This window comes from Saccopteryx bilineata, chromosome 6 (genome assembly GCF_036850765.1).
Source record: "Saccopteryx bilineata isolate mSacBil1 chromosome 6, mSacBil1_pri_phased_curated, whole genome shotgun sequence".
Taxonomy (NCBI): domain Eukaryota; kingdom Metazoa; phylum Chordata; class Mammalia; order Chiroptera; family Emballonuridae; genus Saccopteryx; species Saccopteryx bilineata.
In genome coordinates this window covers 175,391,161-175,410,168 of record NC_089495.1, presented here as the reverse complement: position 1 = coordinate 175,410,168, position 19,008 = coordinate 175,391,161, and the positions used below count along the sequence as shown (strand labels likewise).

Genomic DNA, 19,008 nt, shown 5'->3' with positions numbered 1-19,008 from the left:
TGAGCATCATTCTGACAGGTGTGAGGTGATATCTCATTATGGTTTTTAATTTGCATTTCTGTAATGATTAGTGATGTTGAACATTTTTTCATCTGCCTATTGGCCATTTGTATGTCCTCTTTGGAGAAGTGTCTATTCATTTCTTTTGGCCATTTTTTGATTGGATTGTTTACTTTCCTGGTGTTCAGTTTTACAAGTTCTTTATAAATTTTGGTTATTAACCCTTTAACAGATATATTGGCAAATATATTCTCCCGTTGTGTGGGTTGTCTTTTTATTTTGTTAATGGTGTCCTTTGCTGTGCAAAAGCTTTTTAGTTTGATATAGTCCCATTTGTTCATCCTGTCTTTTATTTCACTTGCCTGTGGAGATAAATCAGCAAAAATATTGCTACGAGAGATATTAGAGAGTTTACTGTCTATGTTTTCTTCCAAGATGTTTATGGTTTCACGACTTACATTTAAATCTTTTATTTATTTTGAGGTTTTTTTATGAATGGTGTAAGTTGGTGATCCAGTTTCATTTTTTTGCAAGTACCTGTCCAATTTTCCCAATACCATTTGTTAAAGAGACTGTCTTTACTCCATTGTATGCTCTTATCTTTTTTTGTCAAATATCAATTTTCCATATAGGTATGGGTTTATTTCTGGGTTCTCTGTTCTGTTCCATTGATATATATGCCTGTTTTTATGCCAGTACCAAGCTGTTTTGATTATGATGGCCTTGTAGTATAACTTGATATCAGGAAGTATGGTACCTCCCACTTTATTCTTCTTTTTCAGGATTGCTGAGGCTATTCGTATTCTTTTTTGGTTCCATATAAAGTTTTGGAATATCTGCTCTGTATCTTTGAAGTATGTCATTGGTATTTTAATAGGGATTGCATTGAATTTATAAATTGCTTTGGGTAATATAGACATTTTAATGATGTTTATTCTACATATCGAAGAACATGGTATATGCTTCCAGTTGTTTGTATCTTCCTTGTTTTCTTTTATCAATGTTTTATAATTTTCCAAGTAAGAGTCTTTAACCACTTTGGTTAAATTTACTCCTAGGTACTTTATTTATTTTGTTGCAATAATGCAGATTGTTTTCTTAATTTTTCTTTCAGACAGTTTATTGTTGGTGTATAAAAAAGCCTCTGATTTCTGAATATTGATTTTATATCCTGCCACCTTGCTAAATTTATTTATCAAGTCCAGTAGTTTTGACTGAGACTTTAGGGTTTTCTCTGTAGAGTATCAAGTCATCAGCAAATAATGAAAATTTTACTTCTTCTTTTCCAATTTGGATGCCTTTTATCTCTTCTTGTCTGATTGCTGTGGCTAGGACTTCCAGAACTATGTTGAATAAGAGTCGTGAAAAGGGGCACCCCTGCCTTTTTCTTGATCTTATGGGGATTGCTTTTAATTTTTGTCCATTGGGTATGATGTTGGCTGTGGGTTTGTCATAGGTGGCCTTTATTATGTTGAGGTATGTTCCCTGTATTCCCACTTTGCTGAGAGTTTTGATCATAAATGGATGCCGGATTTTATCAAATGTTTTTCTGCATTTATTGATACTCTCATGTGATTTTTATCCTTTCTTTTGTTTATGTGTTGAATCACATTGATTGATTTGTGAATATTGTACTAGCCTTGTCTCCCCAGAATAAATCCCACCTGATCATGATGTTTGATTTTTTCCCCCATGTATTGCTGGATCTGGTTTGCTAATATATTGTTGAGAATTTTAGCATCTAAGTTCATCAGGGATATTGGTCTATAGTTTTTTTTCTTTGTAGTGTCTTTGCCTGGTTTTGGAATCAGTATTATCCTTGCCTCATAAAAGGAGTTTGGAAGTCTTTTTCCTCTCGATGTTTTTGAAATAACTTGAGAAGAATAGGAGTTAGTTCTTCTTTGAATTTGGTAAAATTCATCTGTGAAGCCATCTGGCCCAGGACTTTTGTTTGTTGGGAGTTTTTTGATAACTGTTTCAATCTCATTTGATGAAATTGGTCCATTTAGGTTTTCTGATTCTTCTAATTCCTCTAATATTAAAGTATTATTTAGGCTATCTATTTCATCTTGGTTGCATTCAGGTAGTTCACCAATTTCCTTTTGATAAAAATATAAAGGTAATTTAATGGAGAAAGACTAATTTTTACTAATGGTCCTGGTGCAGTTAGACTATTTGCAAAAAATAATTGAAATCTCATACCTTATGCAAAAATTATTTGAAATGTAGTATGCACCTAAATATAAAACTATAAGGCTTTTATGATATATGTAAACAAAGGAAATAATGTCTGTAACCTGGGGTTAGTCAAGATATCTTATATAAAAAAAAGTCTATATATATATTAAAAAGAGAGATAAATTGGACTTTATTAAAATAAAATTCTATGAAAGACTGTCAAGGGAATGAAAAGCAAAGTCCAGAGAAAATATTCAAAAATTATATATTATATATGACAAAGTTCTTGTATCTACATGAATAAACAACTCTTAAAACTCAACAATAGGGAAAGAACTAATGCAATTTAAAAAAATGGGCAAAAGATCTGAACAAACACTTAACCAAAGATAAAAAATAAGCACATGAGTCTGGGTTCAATTCCCAGTAAGGACACACAGGAGAAGCACCCATCTACTCCACCCTTCCCCCTCTCCTTCCTCTCTGTCTCTCTCTTCCCCTCCTGCAGCCAGGGCTCCATGGGAGCACCCGGTCATTGAGGACAGCTCCACGGCCTCTGACTCAGGTGCTAGAATGGCTCCTGCTGCAACTGAGCGATGCCCTAGATGGGTAGAGCATCGCCCCCTGGTGGGCATGCCGGGTGGACCCTGGTTGTGCACATGCCTCCCCGCTTCTAACTTTGGAACAATACAAAAAAAAAAAAAGAATTTGCTTATACAATCTATTCAATCCCAAACCACTGCAACAAACTGCCTGTTGTTAAACTATTAAAAAAATAAAAAGCACATGAAAAGATATTAGGGAAACGCCAAGTTAAAAAACCACAATGAGATACCAGTACACACTTAAAATGGCAAAAACAAAATGCAAACTGACAAATTTTAACTGCTGGTGGGTGAAGCTGCAGAGCAACTGGAACTCAGATATTCTGGGTGGGAATACAAAATTATTCAATTACTATGGTAAATACTTTTTTTGCAGTTTATTATAAAGTTAAACATATACTTATTATACAATCCAGGATTCCACTCCTAGTGTCTGCACAAGAAAACCTGGTCCATAAATGCACCTACACATGAACAGCAGCTTTATCATTGCCAAAAACCAGAAAAACCTGATACTGAAGCCCTTTCCACAGAAGAAACCTATGTTTTGGTTGTTCTAATAATGGACTCCAATTTCTTCATGTCTCTGTATGTGACTTTTTGCATTGTGACTTTCCCACCTATTGATTTGGGTTTTGGCCAATGAATAGTAGCCTCTGACAGTGTCTTAAAAAGTACTTGTGTGCCCTGGCCAGTGGCTCAGAGGTAGAGCATTGGCCTGGGGTATCGATGCCCTGGGTTCAATTCCTGGTCATGGCACACAGAAGCAACCATCTGCTTTTCCCTCCAACCCCCCTTCTCTCCTTCTGTTGCTCCTGCAGTTAGTGACTCAATTAATTTGAGCATGGCTCCGGGTTCTAAGGATAGCTCATTTGGTCTGAGCACATCAACCTCAGGTGCTAAAAACAGCTCAGTACTTGAGCATCAGTCCCAGATGGTGTTGCTGGGTGGATCCAGGTTGTGGTGCCTCACTATCTCCCCTCCTCTCACTGAAAAAGAAAAAAGTAAAGTACTTGTGTATTGGGATTTACCATTTCTTGCAGCTAGCTGAGAACCCTTCTGTCACCAGGTGAAGAAGGCTGTATTATGATGAGAGATCCCCTCACTATCTTAGTCATCTGAGTTAATGTGGAGTCCCAACAAGCCCCACAGCTCAGCAGCTGAGCTGGCCTAAATACTAACTACCTAGCCAACCCATAGATGAGGAATCTTTTTGGCTGAGAGAGCCATGAACGTCACATATTTTAAAATGTAATTCCGTGAGAGCCATACAACGACCCATGTACGTTAAGCATCATCCAATAAAAATTTGGTGCTGTCCCGGAGGACAGCTGTGATTGGCTCCAGCCACCTGCAACCATGAACATGAGCAGTAAAAAATGAATAAATTGTAATACATGGAATGTTTTATATTTTTAATATTATTATTTTTTTAATTAAAGATTTGTCTGCGAGCCAGATGCAGCCATCAAAAGAGCCACATCTGGCTCGTGAGCCATAGGTTTCCAACCCCTGCCATAGATTCATAAATAATAAATGTTAGCTGTTTCAAGTCACTATGTTTGGGTGGCTTGTTAAGTAGCAAGAGCTAATAAACAAAGTTGATATTGAGTTCATTCGCTTCTCAACTGGTGGACCAAAAAGAAAATGTTTGGGCTTCCTTTTTCCTTCTAAGAAGTGGTCCTTGGTCCTGGCTGTTTGGCTCAGTGGTAGAGTGTCAGCCTGGCTTGTGGATGTCCTGGGTTTGATTACTGGTCAGGGCACACAGAAGTGACCATCTGCTTCTCCACCTCTCCCCCTTCTCTTTGTCCCTCTCCCACAGCCATGGTTCAATTGGTTCAAGCAAGTTGGCCTCAGGCACTGAGGATGGCTCTGTGGCCTCTGCCTCAGGAGCTAAAAAAATGGCTCTATTGCTGAGCAATGGAGCAATGGCCCCAATTGGGCAGAGCATTGCCCCCTAGTGGGCTTGATGTGTGGTTCCTGATCAAGGCGCATGCGGGAGTCTGTCTCCCCTCCTCATAAAAGAAAAAAAAGTGAGGCCTTGGCCAGTTGGCTCAGCGGTAGAGTGTTAGCCCAGCGTGTGGAAGTCCCAGGTTCGATTCCTGGTCCGGGCACACAGGAGCACTCATATGCTTCTCCACCCTTCCTTCTCTCCTTCCTCTCTCTCTTCCTTTCCCACAGCCAAGGCTCCATTGGAGTAAAATTGGCCTGGGCACTGAGGATGGCTCCTTGGCCTCTGACCTTAGGTGCTCAAATGGCTCCAACTGCAGTGGAGCAACGCCCCAAATGGGCAGAGCATCGCCCCCTGGTGGGCATGCCAGGTGGATCCCAGTCGGGCACATGGGGGAGTCTGACTGCCTCCCTGCTTTTAACTTCAGAAAAATACAAAAAAAGAAAGTGGTCCTCAACCTTGGCTGCATATTGGCATTCCCAATGTTAGAAAATAATGACTGGATCCTACCTGATAGATGTAATTTAATAGGTCTAGGATGCAGATTTGCCAATGGAATTTTTAAAAATTCCATCAAATGATTCCAATGAGCAAACAAGGCCAGGATATTACCTAACGGCCTACTCAGAAAAGACTATGGAATGAGTGCAGTCATTCCTGTTCTGCTTGTGTCTCTAACACATCTCCCTCAGAGAGAGTAAGTAGCAATGACAGTGAATACCAAGCTAGTCCCCAAGACTGCTGATGAAAGTCTGAGAAGCCAGAGAGCCACTGGACTTGAGACACTTCTGAATCTGGGTGCTACAATGCTGACTTATTCTCCAAGGTTCCAACAACAAAAATTCAAATAAATGTGGTCCAAAGTCACCCAAGCTAGCTTCAAATTGTTTGCCAAATTGTAATAGTGACCATTTTTATCCTGAGTTTTACTAGCAGTAAATATTTATTGAGAGCCTAACATTCTTGATGTAGGATATTTAATTAACAGAGTACATAATAATACTATTCTCATTTTTTTCTACATAGAAAAATCAATTGAGACAAGGAACCAGTGCTGTGCATAATGTATGTACTCAATTTACTTGTTATATCAATTACGTGCCTAATACAATGAGTTTTACAATAAAAGGCAGTGACATAAAAAAACAAAAGGCTCAAAAACAAAGACTCAAACCAAATCAATCAAAACCACTATAATTAAAGTTTAGAAGAAACAAGTGTTTTTCCCTGCATAACTGTACTATAATTATGTTTATAGACTATATTCATAAACATATTGATTCATGATCTTTCAAATGATGCATAGATAAATATTGGGAAGTTCACAGTGATCAAAAACAATGCCTTATTTAGCTGAATTACCTAATAATGTCAGTTGGTTTTTGGTTTATAGTTAAAAACCCCCAAAACAAAACAAACAAAAAAACAATCCCCAGCACAATATTCTGCATTTTTCTCTGTTGTAATGAGTAATTTAAATGTCCTCTTTTTTCCTTCCTCTGAGTCTGCATATACAACCCTTATTACCTTGATATGTTTTATATACTTTTATTCTTGAAAAAAATTCTACATTGGTAAACTTGAATTTTTGTACCAAAAAATGACAAGTTAACTATTAACTTTAACTACTGACCACAGATGGCCGAACTCCCAATGTCTTTTAGAAGGTACCATGTTTATCATGTGTTCCAAATGACCATTTTAGTTTCTATTTGCATTTATTTATATAGCACACCTAATCCTCCTCCTAAGTGGACAGTGAATAGTTTATAAAACCTAGACGAGATGAGATCCAGGAGTAAGTAGAAAGGCCTTAAAGACGTGTTTTAATTTTAAAAAGAATTAAGATTCCTTAAACTCTATAGCAGCATATCCACCCTCCCAAGCATTCCAAAAATCTGAAGGGTGGATAAAAGAATTTTCTGTTACTACAAATAAAAAAAATCATTGCAGAGCTCACGAACATTTCAAGTACAATTAAGAGCAGTTGCAAACCTGGACTTGCCTCTTCATGGAGCTGTCGTTTTAAAGAAGAAAGTTTTCCAGATATTTTTCCAGAGAGTAGTTTATTTGAGATGTACAAAATGAAATAAATCTCTGTTAACAAAAGAATAAAAATATTCTGCATTTTTATTTACAAATTATTTCAAAAGCAAACTACTGTACAATGAACATGACCAAACAACAAAGAAAGTTATTGGCTCCCATAATTAGGACTAGAAAAATAAACTCGGAACTATTTTTCTGTTTTTTATTTTTTTTACATAGAACTGTAAGGTGTTTAAAGAAAGCTACTGTAGAATAATCTAATATGAACTGAATTTCATAAAATATAAAAACTTTATAAATCCTACAATTTAATCAGATTAGTATGATTAATCTGTAGAAATACAGAGTACAAATTTGTCACTCACCCACCATTAGGTCTTACGTTACATATGAAATCAATTTTTCAATGGTCATAATAGAGTGTATTCACATTCTTGAAAGGTAGCTTTGTTCCCAATAAATATTCTTTCTACCACTTCTGTAAACTTTAGGGGCAGCATATTCTCAATCTAAAAAGAAACAACAGACAGCTATTTGACTTTTTGTTTTTTTCTTGCTTGAAACTGCTCTGTTTTGTTTTTTACCGATTTAATCAACATTGACAAGGCAGGATCAGTGGACCGCTTTTGTGATTCCTTTGGAATTTCACTCTCTTTTGTCTTTATTGCCTGAGTAAGTTCTTGCTCCTTTCGTTCTCTCTGCTGAGCTTTCTCCTCCAGGATTTTTTCCATAGCTTTTGTTTTCTTGAAATTAGGATCTGATGGATCCAGATTGAACAAGTGGGAAGTATACATTGCCTGAAACCGCGCATCCTTAACATTTATCTGTAAATCCAAAAGGAAAGAAAAATAAATTAGTAAACCAAAAGGCTTAGAAATGGGGCCAAATTTTGAGTCAGTGAGTGGTTACTGGGGGTGGGGATCACTTTGTAAGTTATATAAATGTCTAACTAGTATGCTGTATAACTGAAACTAGTATATTGAATATGAACTGTAATTGAAAAAAAAAAACAAAGTGAGTTATATTATATAAAATGTAAATGTATTTTGCATAGCTTCATTAGAAAACTGTCTTCCCACAGATCTTCATGGAATTTCAAGGCCTACTCTTAGACCACATGTGCAGGACATACTGTTCTTACCATGCAAAGACAACCTCTTTAAAGGGAACTGTATGGTCTACACATAGAGTGGCCTGTAACTACACTGGTCACTCAGAGAGTGACTGTAAGCAGTAGTTCCCAAGGCATGTTTCCCCACACTTAGTGTGAAAGCTATTTCTGGCTGGGATAATTAAGCCAGAGATGGTATCTCCTGCTGGAGTTCTATGTACAGTCACTAAATTCAAAGTAAATTACAAAAATGTTTAACCTTGGTGTCCAAATGAGTAGCTCCTAAGGGTGAGTCATAGATCAGAAGACTGAGAGACTACTATGGAAAAGAAAGCACTCCCAAGACCAAGATCTGGTCAGATACAAGGCCTACATTTATCTCCTGTCTTCCTACAAAAACACTGTGCTTTCCCATGTAAGAGTACACCCCTAACTGCAGCCAGGCTTTCAAATGTTGCTAGGCACAGGGGTGACCAGCAGGAAAGAACATGACTCAGTGCCACGCAGCAAGCCCACGGAAAAGATGAGTCTGCCTGGAGATGGACGGTAGGGTTATGTAGTTCTACTAAGGACGACAGGGGGGTACCGCCATCACCACTAACAAAACACGATGTTTTCATGTGTGATTATTAAAGTGTAAAGACAATTATCATACTGGAAGGTTTGACTACGAATCATTTTTTGCTTTTAATTTTCCATAAGAAAAACAATACCCTGAAACGTGCAGAGAACAGCAACATACACAGAACTGACTGACAGACACCTGTGCTACAGAATGGTCTCAAAGTCCCTTTCCACGCTGCTTAGAAATTATCTGCATGTTCCTCCATTCGCTGAACAAATTCAGCATTTCCCCAGGTTCTCTGGGCCTACTCATCCATGTTAACGGTTGGAAGTTCCTGGCAGCTATTTGTAGATTTTCTGCACAGAGCTCAAACTCACGTATGGGGACTGTGTGGTCATTAGGAATATGTATTTAGCAAAAAGAAGAAAAGGGGGGAGCAATGGAAATAAAAAACATAGCAATTAAAAAAGCATGGCTTACTGTGCTGGCCACTCTACACAGTGAGAGTACGGCACAGTGTGAAACAAACCTGCTCTTTTTCAGTTGGGCTTAATTATGCATATCCTTCCCAAGCAAGCGTCACGCCTCATGTGATTCTAACACTGAAAGCTACCTATTTTGGTGCAACATGGCTACCAAATGACAGTCAGTTCCTTCACCTAGTGCTTAACTGAAGAAACAATGATTTGCTCCATGTGGGGATGAACTGGCTGTATAGGACTGAAACATAGTGACTTTGGCTCCATGGTCCTGCCTAAGACATCTCAAGGACCACGTTGACTATGCTTAATTTTAATCTCCAGACCTAACTCTAGATTCAACACTTGAAGAGGCTAATGACTTCTGCCCCTGGTTACCTCAAAGTCATCCTCTATTAATTCCTTCTTTTTTATAAGCTGTTTTTTCTTCTTTTTGCTCAGATTCTGGTGCTCCACAATCTTGTTGTAATTGAAGTGTTTCTTGCTCTCTTCCTCCTCATCCATCATGAGCAAAGCCATTTCTGCCTTTAAAGAGAAAAAAAAGTTCAAATACACAACATGTTTTCTTCCCCAAACAGGAATATGAGGCACAGAAATCCCCTCTAGGAAAGGAAAATTCAGCTACCAATGATCTGGGCTAACAGCTGTCATTGGTAAACTGACTGTGGGTTACCGAAACTCAAAAAGAAACCAGAGATCTTTGTACAGCAGTCAGGTTAAATCTTCACAAGCAACATCACTGAGCGGGAGAGGGGTAGGAATTAGTCCCCAAGTCATCCAAAGAAATAATCCTCATTTTCACTTTGGTCTTTTTAAGCAATGATACAGAATATAGCTAACATAGTATTTTCATGGTACTAAATAACTACTTTTTATTTATTTCTTTTTTTAAAAGTCAGAGTATTAAAAAATTTTTTGAGAGAGAAAGTACGGGGGGGGGGGAGGAGAAAGAAAGGAACACAGACCTGTTTCTGTATGTGCTCTGATCAGTGATTGAACTGGCAACCTTTGTGCTTTAGGATGATGCTTTAACCACTGAACATCTGATCAGGGCCAAACTATTTTGTAAACATGTATTTTAACAAGAAGTTTCGTTTTAATTTTGCCTTTACTGTTTCAAAACTGATACATTTCTATGAAGGAATCTTTATATTTGCTTCTGAAATAGAATATACTGTCTTTTCCACAGAATAGGTATTTTCTACTGACATGAGGTGAGATTAAATGTGAATTCTCAAGAACCCAGTAAACCACCTTGTATACTGGAGAAAACAGATTTTGCTGCCAGACTCAGTGGCTCTTACAGCAACACTACTTCAGGCCGGTTTCATTTCCTCTCACTTCCATCACTGGCACCTGCAGGTGGCTGTCTTTTTGGAGCTATCTTCCACGGAAGAGGATCTCTTTGTGCCCCTTAACTCTCTGAGTACTACTGTATACGCAGTGCATGGAGAACAGACAAGACCTGTTAAGAAGCAGCATTCAGGTGACCAGTCAGGCTCACCCCCGGCAGTGATATGAATGCCAGTCACAGAGTCACAGGGATGCTGTGGACTCCAACTCCTGCCTCAGTAGAATACATGTTACTCCGTGCCCGGGATCTTTGGAGTCACTGAAGATGAGGTTCACTGCATTTCTAGGACAGACTTATTTTTGTACATTAAACTTATGATTTTTACAATAGTAAAAAGAGAAAAATCAGCCCTGGTTGGATGGCTTGGTTGGTTGGAGCATCACCCGAAGTACAGAGGTTGCCGGTTTGAATCCTAGTTAGGGTACATACAGGAACATCTCTCTTTCTCTCCCTTCCTCTCTCACTAAAATTAATTATACACACACACACACACACACACACACACACACAAAAGAGAAAAATCAGCATTTGACAAGCCATAAAAACAAAGTCTGTATTACAGGACATTTTCAGATTAAATTAAAATTTATGGCAATATTATTTTTAGGTTTTAATCCCTAGTATTTTTTTTTTGTCTCAGTTATAGTAATAATTTTTATAAGTGAGATATTTTCCTCTTAATTACCAAAGGACATGCCTTGGGTTTGAGGTAAATTTAACTTTGTATTAATTAGATAAATATTTGGTAAGAAGGTGATATTTAATTTAAACTATGTTGTTAAAATATTTATTATGTGTTTTATAATTTATTTATAGATTTCATTGCTAAAATAAGTTATTTTTTTATTAGAGAGGAACACTAGAAACTCATTTAGATAACTTCATTTAAATTAGTTCTCAATTATTAACTAAGTATGTAACAATGATCATTTTACCTTTTGTTTTTCTATTTCAGCTTCTTCCCCTAGAGATGCGCCATCTTCAGCAGATTTCATTGATTTTTTTCCTTTTAAACCTGGCACAACAAACACAGGAGGGTTAAAAATTACAAGACTATCAACAATAATATGTTTACACTAGGAACAAAAACGCAAGATATTTAGGAAATATCTTATCAATAGATGTATAGAAGCTAAAGAAAGTAAAAAATATTACTAAGACATGACTATGGGTATGAATGGAATAAATATACATCTCAATGGGGTGACTGAATATTATAACAGAGCAATTTCTTCTGAAAATAATGTATAATTGTATCAACTAAGAAAACCGTAAGATTATTTCAATAGATACAGACAGAATAAGCATTTCATAAAATTCAATTTGAAGAAATCTTAATAAAGTTAACTAGATTTAACATACTAGTGATACAATGTACTACAAAGTAAAAAAATAACCAAAAAATACTATACTATAACGAGAAAAGAACAATATAGCTTAGTACATAATAACAACATGTAGCATCATATATCACTGGAAAAAAGGGGTTATTCAATAACTGGTTTGGGGCAATTTGTTTTGTTTTGGAAAAAAAATCAAGTTATCTCCATAATGTATAGGCAAATAAAATGCAGACAGGTGAAAGAGTTAAACATTAAGAAAAATAAACTTTGTGAAAAAACACAGGGAATAGCTGCCTAATCTTAAATAGAAGAAATATTTTCTTAGCATGAGAACAATTGAAGAAATCACAAAGGAATAAATTTTAACATACACATGCTTAAAACTCTGTATATAAAAACTCGCCTGCAAAATGAGAATTTATCTTTATAATAACAATTTGAAGTAACTACCTGTAAGTAATGGTTTAAGAAAACCCATTCTCTTTCTCTAAAGACAAATTTGATCTTTGGTTGTTAACTTTCTACTTGATGATGAGGCAAAATAGCTTATGGTAAAAGTGGCTCCTGGCTGAAAAACTGCTTGTATTTTCAGGGACTCCAGGGTTCTTGGCGACCGCGCGGTGTCAGCTGACATATTCTCGTCCTAAGTGAAAGGCAGTAATGTGCAGCAGCTAAGGGCACTGGACTCGAGCAGCTGGCCTGGGTTTAAATTCTGGCTCTGCCACACTCCAGTTGGGCACTTTATACCTGTGTCCTTACCCATGAAATGAGGGTTGTAATAATAGCCCCCACCTCATGGGGTTGTAGTGAGGACTGAAAGAGTGAGTGAATGTGAAGAGCTCAGTTAGTGCCTGACACGTGGTGCTGAAAAGTGCCTGCTGTTCTTGTCACGACCATCTGACTAGATGGATATATAAAATGTCCTGGGGGCCTCGGTGATCACACTGCTGCTTTAGTGTTTCCTCCTAGTTTGTGGGTGTTGGAGTAAGACAGGTTCAAAGGGAGTTGGTTTTAGGGTGCTAAGGTTGGCAGGACTGAAAAGGGTCAGAATCTACAAAGCCACACTGTGTTACTCGGAGTCCATAGCATTAATACACAATGCAGATCTCTGAGCTGGTGGACAGCTTTCTTTGAATAAGCTGTGTTGTTTTCCAAGATTAATGTTTACACAGCACTTACTGTGTCAGGCAGTAGTACTGTTCTAGTATCTTTACATATATTAATTTAATCCTGATAACAGTGATATGAATTAGACTCTCTTACTTATAATCCTCATTCTGTGGATGAGAAAACGGAAGCATGGAGGTTAATATAATTTGTCTCGATTTAGTAAGTGAAAGAACCGTGACTCAAACCCAAGCACTGCGGCTCAGGCTCTACTACTAACCGCCATGCTCCAATCCTTCACTATCAAATAGTCTCCCTGCAACAGCCTCCATTTAAAATGCATTTTGATGTCAAGTAGCAAAGTAAAATTCATAGGACATTACTGATGGTTGAATAACTGCAACTAATGGGGGATAACAGGAAACACGAAGCCCAAAGTCGGGAGAGGCTGACAAACTGCTCCACATGCACCAGTCCCTGCTGCACTCACGCGGCCAGCGCAGCCGACAGCACGCCAGCCCAGTGCTGCTAGGTCCCCTCCATGCTGCCACGCACCCTGCGCTGCCAAGGAGAAATGACCGTCTGTAGCCCTTCTTCCTACAGTGAAAATCTTCATTGTTCCTATTTCAAATGTCCTCAGGGAACAATGTATCCACTTTAAGATTATACCTTTCTCCATTTTAAATATATAAGTACTATCAAGGTTTCCCTTTCTTTGGCGTCTGACTCCCGTACCCTAAGTTGACCTCAGCTCCCATATTCTTCAAGGCAGGAGCTCCTTTTGAAGTAAATGGACAAGTGACAAATATAGAAGATCATTCTGTGGCAGGGGAAGAAAAACTCAGGCTGTATATGATTATTACATAAAGGAGATAAAGATCTTCACTTACAGCTGTGGGAAATAATTTCAAAGAGCCCACAATGAACTGTTCCGGATTTTATAACAAACTGGTGAAAAGTCATAAAAATAAACTTGAAAGGGAGACTGCAGCAAGGGAGGAAAAAAGAAGCTCCAAGATGGTCAGGGTTAAACCGACATCCAATTTTAGTGTGATGAAAATCGCTGTGCTCACAAAACAATTTACTGTGTGCTAGGCTGAGCTGTTTAGCCAGAAGATAAATAATGTGCCGAGTCCCTTTCTGCACTGTTAACAAGATCAGATTAAGAGGGCACATCTTCATTTATTATTAAAGCATTTTTTCCCCGTTGGAAAGTTTTCAGACCTAAGTTAAATAAAGAGTATGATGGAAATAGAAGTTCTATTCTGAAATGTTATCTTTATTTTTCAGTGAACCATTTGGCAAGTAAGAAACTGCACCTCTTAGGACTGCTGCAGAAGGACATATGGATTGATTGTAATAAGTTGAATACGAACAGAGACTGGAAAATCAGATGTTAAGTTTTACAGTTAAAAAAAAAAATCCTTACTGAGGCTACTCTCTCTTTAAGCAAAAAATGTAACTGAGTACACCTATGGAAAAAGACATGTTGCAAACAAGTGATCTGTAAAATGACTACCTGTAAAAGAAACTCCGTTTTTCATTACTTGTACTGTCACAGAACTGTTCTAATAAAATCTTCCTCCAGAGGGTTTAGTTAAAAGAATTCACTGCAGGGTAGACATGGTCTCAGCACTGACCAGACAGGCGTGGTAAACCCCTATTACTATTCACACCTTCTTCAGCATTCCTGCATTTAAAATCACTTGCCCATAATCAGATGCAGTCTGTTAATCTTCCTGTGAACCTGGGTATTATGGCTGTGTTGGAAACCCAGAAATTCCTCACGCCCAGCTCTTACACATATGGGTCCTGGCTCTGGCTCTGCAATGTACTTGCAGAATTACAAAAAGTAAAGGGAGCCTATTAGATCAGGTTCTACCATCTACTACTGGAACTTGCACAATTCAGCTGTTTCTTGAGCTTCAGTTTACTCTTCTCTAGGGTGGGCTGAAGTCTGGATTAGAGGACAGAATGAATATAAAAGCATTTTCAAACTGTAAAATACATACGAGCAGTACACGGTAAGCATTCAATATACTGGCTGAATGAATCAAATATGTGTACCACACTACATTTTCAAGGTGGTTTATCAAATATTTAAAGTTATCAAGACAAAGGATAATTTTAATGGAGTACATTTACTTGTGGTATACTTTATTTCACCCCTACTTCATCTTAAGGAGTTTATACAGTTGGACAGTAAGAAAAATTCTCCAGTATTTCACTTCTAAAACAAAAACTTCTACTTCAATCTAGAAGTACCATACATTACATTTTTAAAACTTGCATTTGATGTCAAGTTTGCAGTTTAGAAAAAACAGAAAAACTGTAGCAAGTTTATATGTAAGGAAAAGAAAAAAGAAATAAAAATTAGAAAAGATTTCTAGTATTCAAACTGGCTTCTAACCCAAGCCAAACACCAGGTCTGGCATCAACCAATGAACTCAATTCCTCCCTATTTTGAAGAATGTGAAAGTTCAGTTTTATGAGATTGCTTAGAGCAAAGGTATCACATATGGACCCATGTCCATGTGGCTTAAAATATCTCTGTTCTCAACCATGGCACTTGAACTATATACTCTTCCAAACATTAATGTTGCTCCTTCTCGGTTTCTTAAGTCCTCCCCCCTTCCAGGTGTACCTCGTCTAGTGTAACAGGAGTAATAGTATCTTACGTGGGCTTTACCTGACCTCCGAGCCCAATCCTGCATTCTCCTCTCTAATCAATGCTTTCTACCTCCAGTCCCATGGTTTGAAATACTATGTTACTGATTGGTAATCTGTATTTACACTTTGAGTTTTCAGTGGTATCTCCCAGGCTAATAGCTTCATTTAGATACATAATTGATAATTCAAAGCAATTATATACAAAATGAACTTCCTGACCTTATTTCCCACCCAAACCTAGTGTTCCTACAGTCTTTCCTAACTCAGTAAGTGGTATTACAGAGACACAAGCCCAAGATTTTGGAGTTATGCTAAATTTCTTCCTTATCCAAATAAATCAGCAAGCCTATCTCCAAAACATATTGCAAATCTCACTTGGTGTCTCCTTCCAATTCCATTACCGGCATGCCATCTAAACCAGCCATCATCTCGTCTGGACCTCTGTAAAATCCTGATCTCCCAGCTCTCACCAACCTTTCTTCAGTCTGCTCTTCTCAAAGGGACCAGAATAATGTGAGATGTTAAAATATCTACCAGACCATGTCACATACTTACTTGAAGCCCCATCAGTGACTTCCCACTGTCAAAAGAATAACACCCAAACTTGTTGCCATGACAAGGCCCTGCAGGGTCAGTCCTGCATCTCAGCCTCGCCTCACACCAAAGCCCCTCTGTCCACGACCCAGTCATATTGGTGTCATCAATTTCTCCACATCAAGTTCTTCCCTCGCAGCTTTTCGGCCCACTACTCTCATCTGCAGCGCTCCTCCCCTCTCTGTGTGCCTATTCTCACTCTACCGGCCCCAGTTCTGATGCTACCGCCTCCGAGAAACCTTCTCTACCTACACTGTGCAAAGTAAGCAGCTCCCCTTCTTCCTCCCACTATGTCTTCTCTATCACCATGGTTGTTTCCTTTCAAACACTGACCATATTCTCATAATATTTTCTTTGTTTACCTGTTTAGCATATTTTCCCTAAAACCACAGACTCCTCAAGGGACACAGCCTTGCTAGTATTACTGCTGCTGTGTATCTAGCCTAGCAGAGGGCCAGCCCCTGGTGCGCACTTAAAAATAGTTATTGATGGAATGAGTAAACAAACATGGCAAGATACCATTTTTTAGTGCTAGGTTTTATAGTGAAAAATTCTAAGTGTTTCTGTTATTCTTTTTACTTTAAAAAAACAAAGTGTATTGAAAGCAAGCAAATTTTATGTATACTTTCCCTTAGAACTTCTGATACTAACTTTGGAAAAAGCTTATTTACAATAGAAATGTGCTGATTCCAAGAAATAAGCTACCCCAAGCCATCAAACCATTTAATTTAGTCTTTGAATCCTGTCCTGAGTTCTGCAATCTGACCAGATTTCACATGCCAAGTGAAGCACTTTGGAATGAGAACAAGGAAACTGTAATGCTTTGCATTTCTCCATATAATAAACTTGGTTTCCTGAAATCAGAGGATAAGACTAAAATCCATCATCTCCTAGAAATGACCACTCAGGTATGATAAAAAGCAGAACATGCTAAATTTCCATTTCCCTTTCCAATTCCTAAGAATCTGACATCCTATAATAGACTTTATTCATCTTGATCTCCTTTTCATCAATAAAATGTCAGTGCTAAAAGGCTATAACAACCAGGAAATAATTTTGAGCAATTTTGACTTTCCTGTTGAGAACTATTCTGGCCCACTAGTCACGAGGGACAAGAACAGGGAAACTTCATAAAATCCTTCTCTTTACAATGCCAGCTTGAAGTAGCTCCAGAAGCAAGCCTTTGGGGTTCCTGTGTATGGTATTCAGATCAGGGCAAAGCAAAATGCACGACAATGAATGGAAAATGCTCACAGTGGTCTCTGCACTGACTTGTCCAAGTATGGCTGAACCCTACCACACACATTTAAACATACCAAAAGGAAAGAATAAAAGTATTCAGGAAAGAATGAATGCTGCATATGCAATGAAAACAAGGCTCCTTGGCTATAGGAAATCAGATCCCAGATAGTTCAGGGGTTTAAGAAGAAAGGGGAGGAAGCTGGTTTTAAGCTATAATGAAGCAGGATAAATACAAAAAGAATATGAAACATAGGTGGTTTTGTAGGTATGAGCAGAAAAGCTTTTACTCAACAACATGTAAAAACTTCATAAATATATACATATGAACATAAATCAATATGTTGCATACTTTCAATTCTTCACAGCCTTTGCAAAGGGAGACCTAGAGTGCATGTGCTATAGAAAAGCAGTGAAGGGCCCTGGCCGGTTGGCTCAGTGGTAGAGCATCGGCCTGGCGTGCAGGAGTCCCAGGTTCGATTCCTGGCCAGGGCACACAGGAGAAGCACCCATCTGCTTCTCCACCCCTCCCCCCTCTCCTTCCTCTCTGTCTCTCTCTTCCCCTCCCGCAGCCGAGGCTCCACTGGAGCAAAGTTTGCCCGGGCGCTGAGGATGGCTCTGTGGCCTCTGCCTCAGGTGCTAGAATGGCTCTGATTGCGGCAGAGTGATGCTCTAGATGGGCAGAGCATCACCCCCTGGTGGGCGTGCCGGGTGGATCCTGGTCGGGAGCATGCGGGAATCTGTCTGACTGCCTCCCCATTTCCAACGTCAGAAAAATACAAAAAAACAAAAAAAGAAAAGCAGTGAAGGCCCTGGTCGGTTGGCTCACTAGTAGAGTGTCAGCCTTGCATGTAGATGTCCTGGGTTCGATTCCTGGTCAGGACACACAGGAGAAGCGACCATCTGCTTCTCCTCCCCTCCCCTTCTCTCTCTCTTCTCTTCCTGTAGCCATGGCTCCTTTGGTCCAAGTGAGCTGGCCTCAGGCGCTGAGGATGGCTCATGGCCTCTGCCTCAGGCGCTAAAAAAAAGGCTCCATTGCTGAGCAATGGAGCAGTGTCCCCAGATGGCACAGCATTACCCCCCCACCCCCCAGTGGGCTTGCCTGGTGGATCCTGGTTCAGGCTCATGCAGGAGTCTGTTTCTCTGCCTCCCCTCCTCTCACTAATTATACAAAAAAAGTAAAAAAGAAAAGGAAAACAGCGAAAGCACACAAGATGACTACTCCTTTTTCCTTCAGTCTTTTACAGTCAATCTGTCTATAAGGACATTTCCCAAAAAGGAGTCCTCAGCAAACTTAAATCAATCATGTTACCAAAAGCCTGCTACAATGAAATCACTCCTTGCACACACAGGGGACAGGCTGACCCTTCCTAGTCTGGTCAATGTTTATACCCCTTAAGACAGACCTGCTTATAAAATAAGTAGCTTTTATTGTTTCTACCTATGTTATCTTCTTTTCTTTAGATTCCAATTGAAAACTACAAATGTGTGCTGGCTTACCTATTTTTTTAACTTCTTCAGCAAAGTATGGGTCATTCATATCAACATCAGAGGGAAGTTCATCTTCGCTGGCCTCTTCTGCAAGAGCCTTAAGGTTGAATATAAAATATATACAGTTTATTACAAGGACCATCATATATGCATATGAAAGAAAATAATATATCTTTTAAATCACATAGTTCAACCTAAAATTAAACCAACATTTTTTATTTTATTTTATTTTATTTTATTAAGTAAGAGACAGGGAGGCAGAGAAAAATTCC

At 38.5% G+C, this 19,008-nt stretch overlaps 1 protein-coding gene across 1 annotated transcript in view; it reads right to left on the bottom strand.

Annotated features, from left to right (window-relative positions):
- Positions 1-5,798: 5,798 nt before the first annotated feature.
- The window catches only part of ESF1 (ESF1 nucleolar pre-rRNA processing protein homolog), a 71,595-nt gene continuing 58,385 nt past the window's right edge, over positions 5,799-19,008 (bottom strand). Inside the window, exons 11-14 of the mRNA XM_066235512.1 lie at positions 18,746-18,833; positions 11,228-11,307; positions 9,317-9,463; positions 5,799-7,607 (exon numbers count right to left, since the gene is read on the bottom strand). Coding sequence (XP_066091609.1) covers positions 7,314-7,607; positions 9,317-9,463; positions 11,228-11,307; positions 18,746-18,833 — 609 coding nt within the window. The 3' untranslated portion in view covers positions 5,799-7,313. The remainder of the gene's footprint in view (positions 7,608-9,316; positions 9,464-11,227; positions 11,308-18,745; positions 18,834-19,008) is intronic.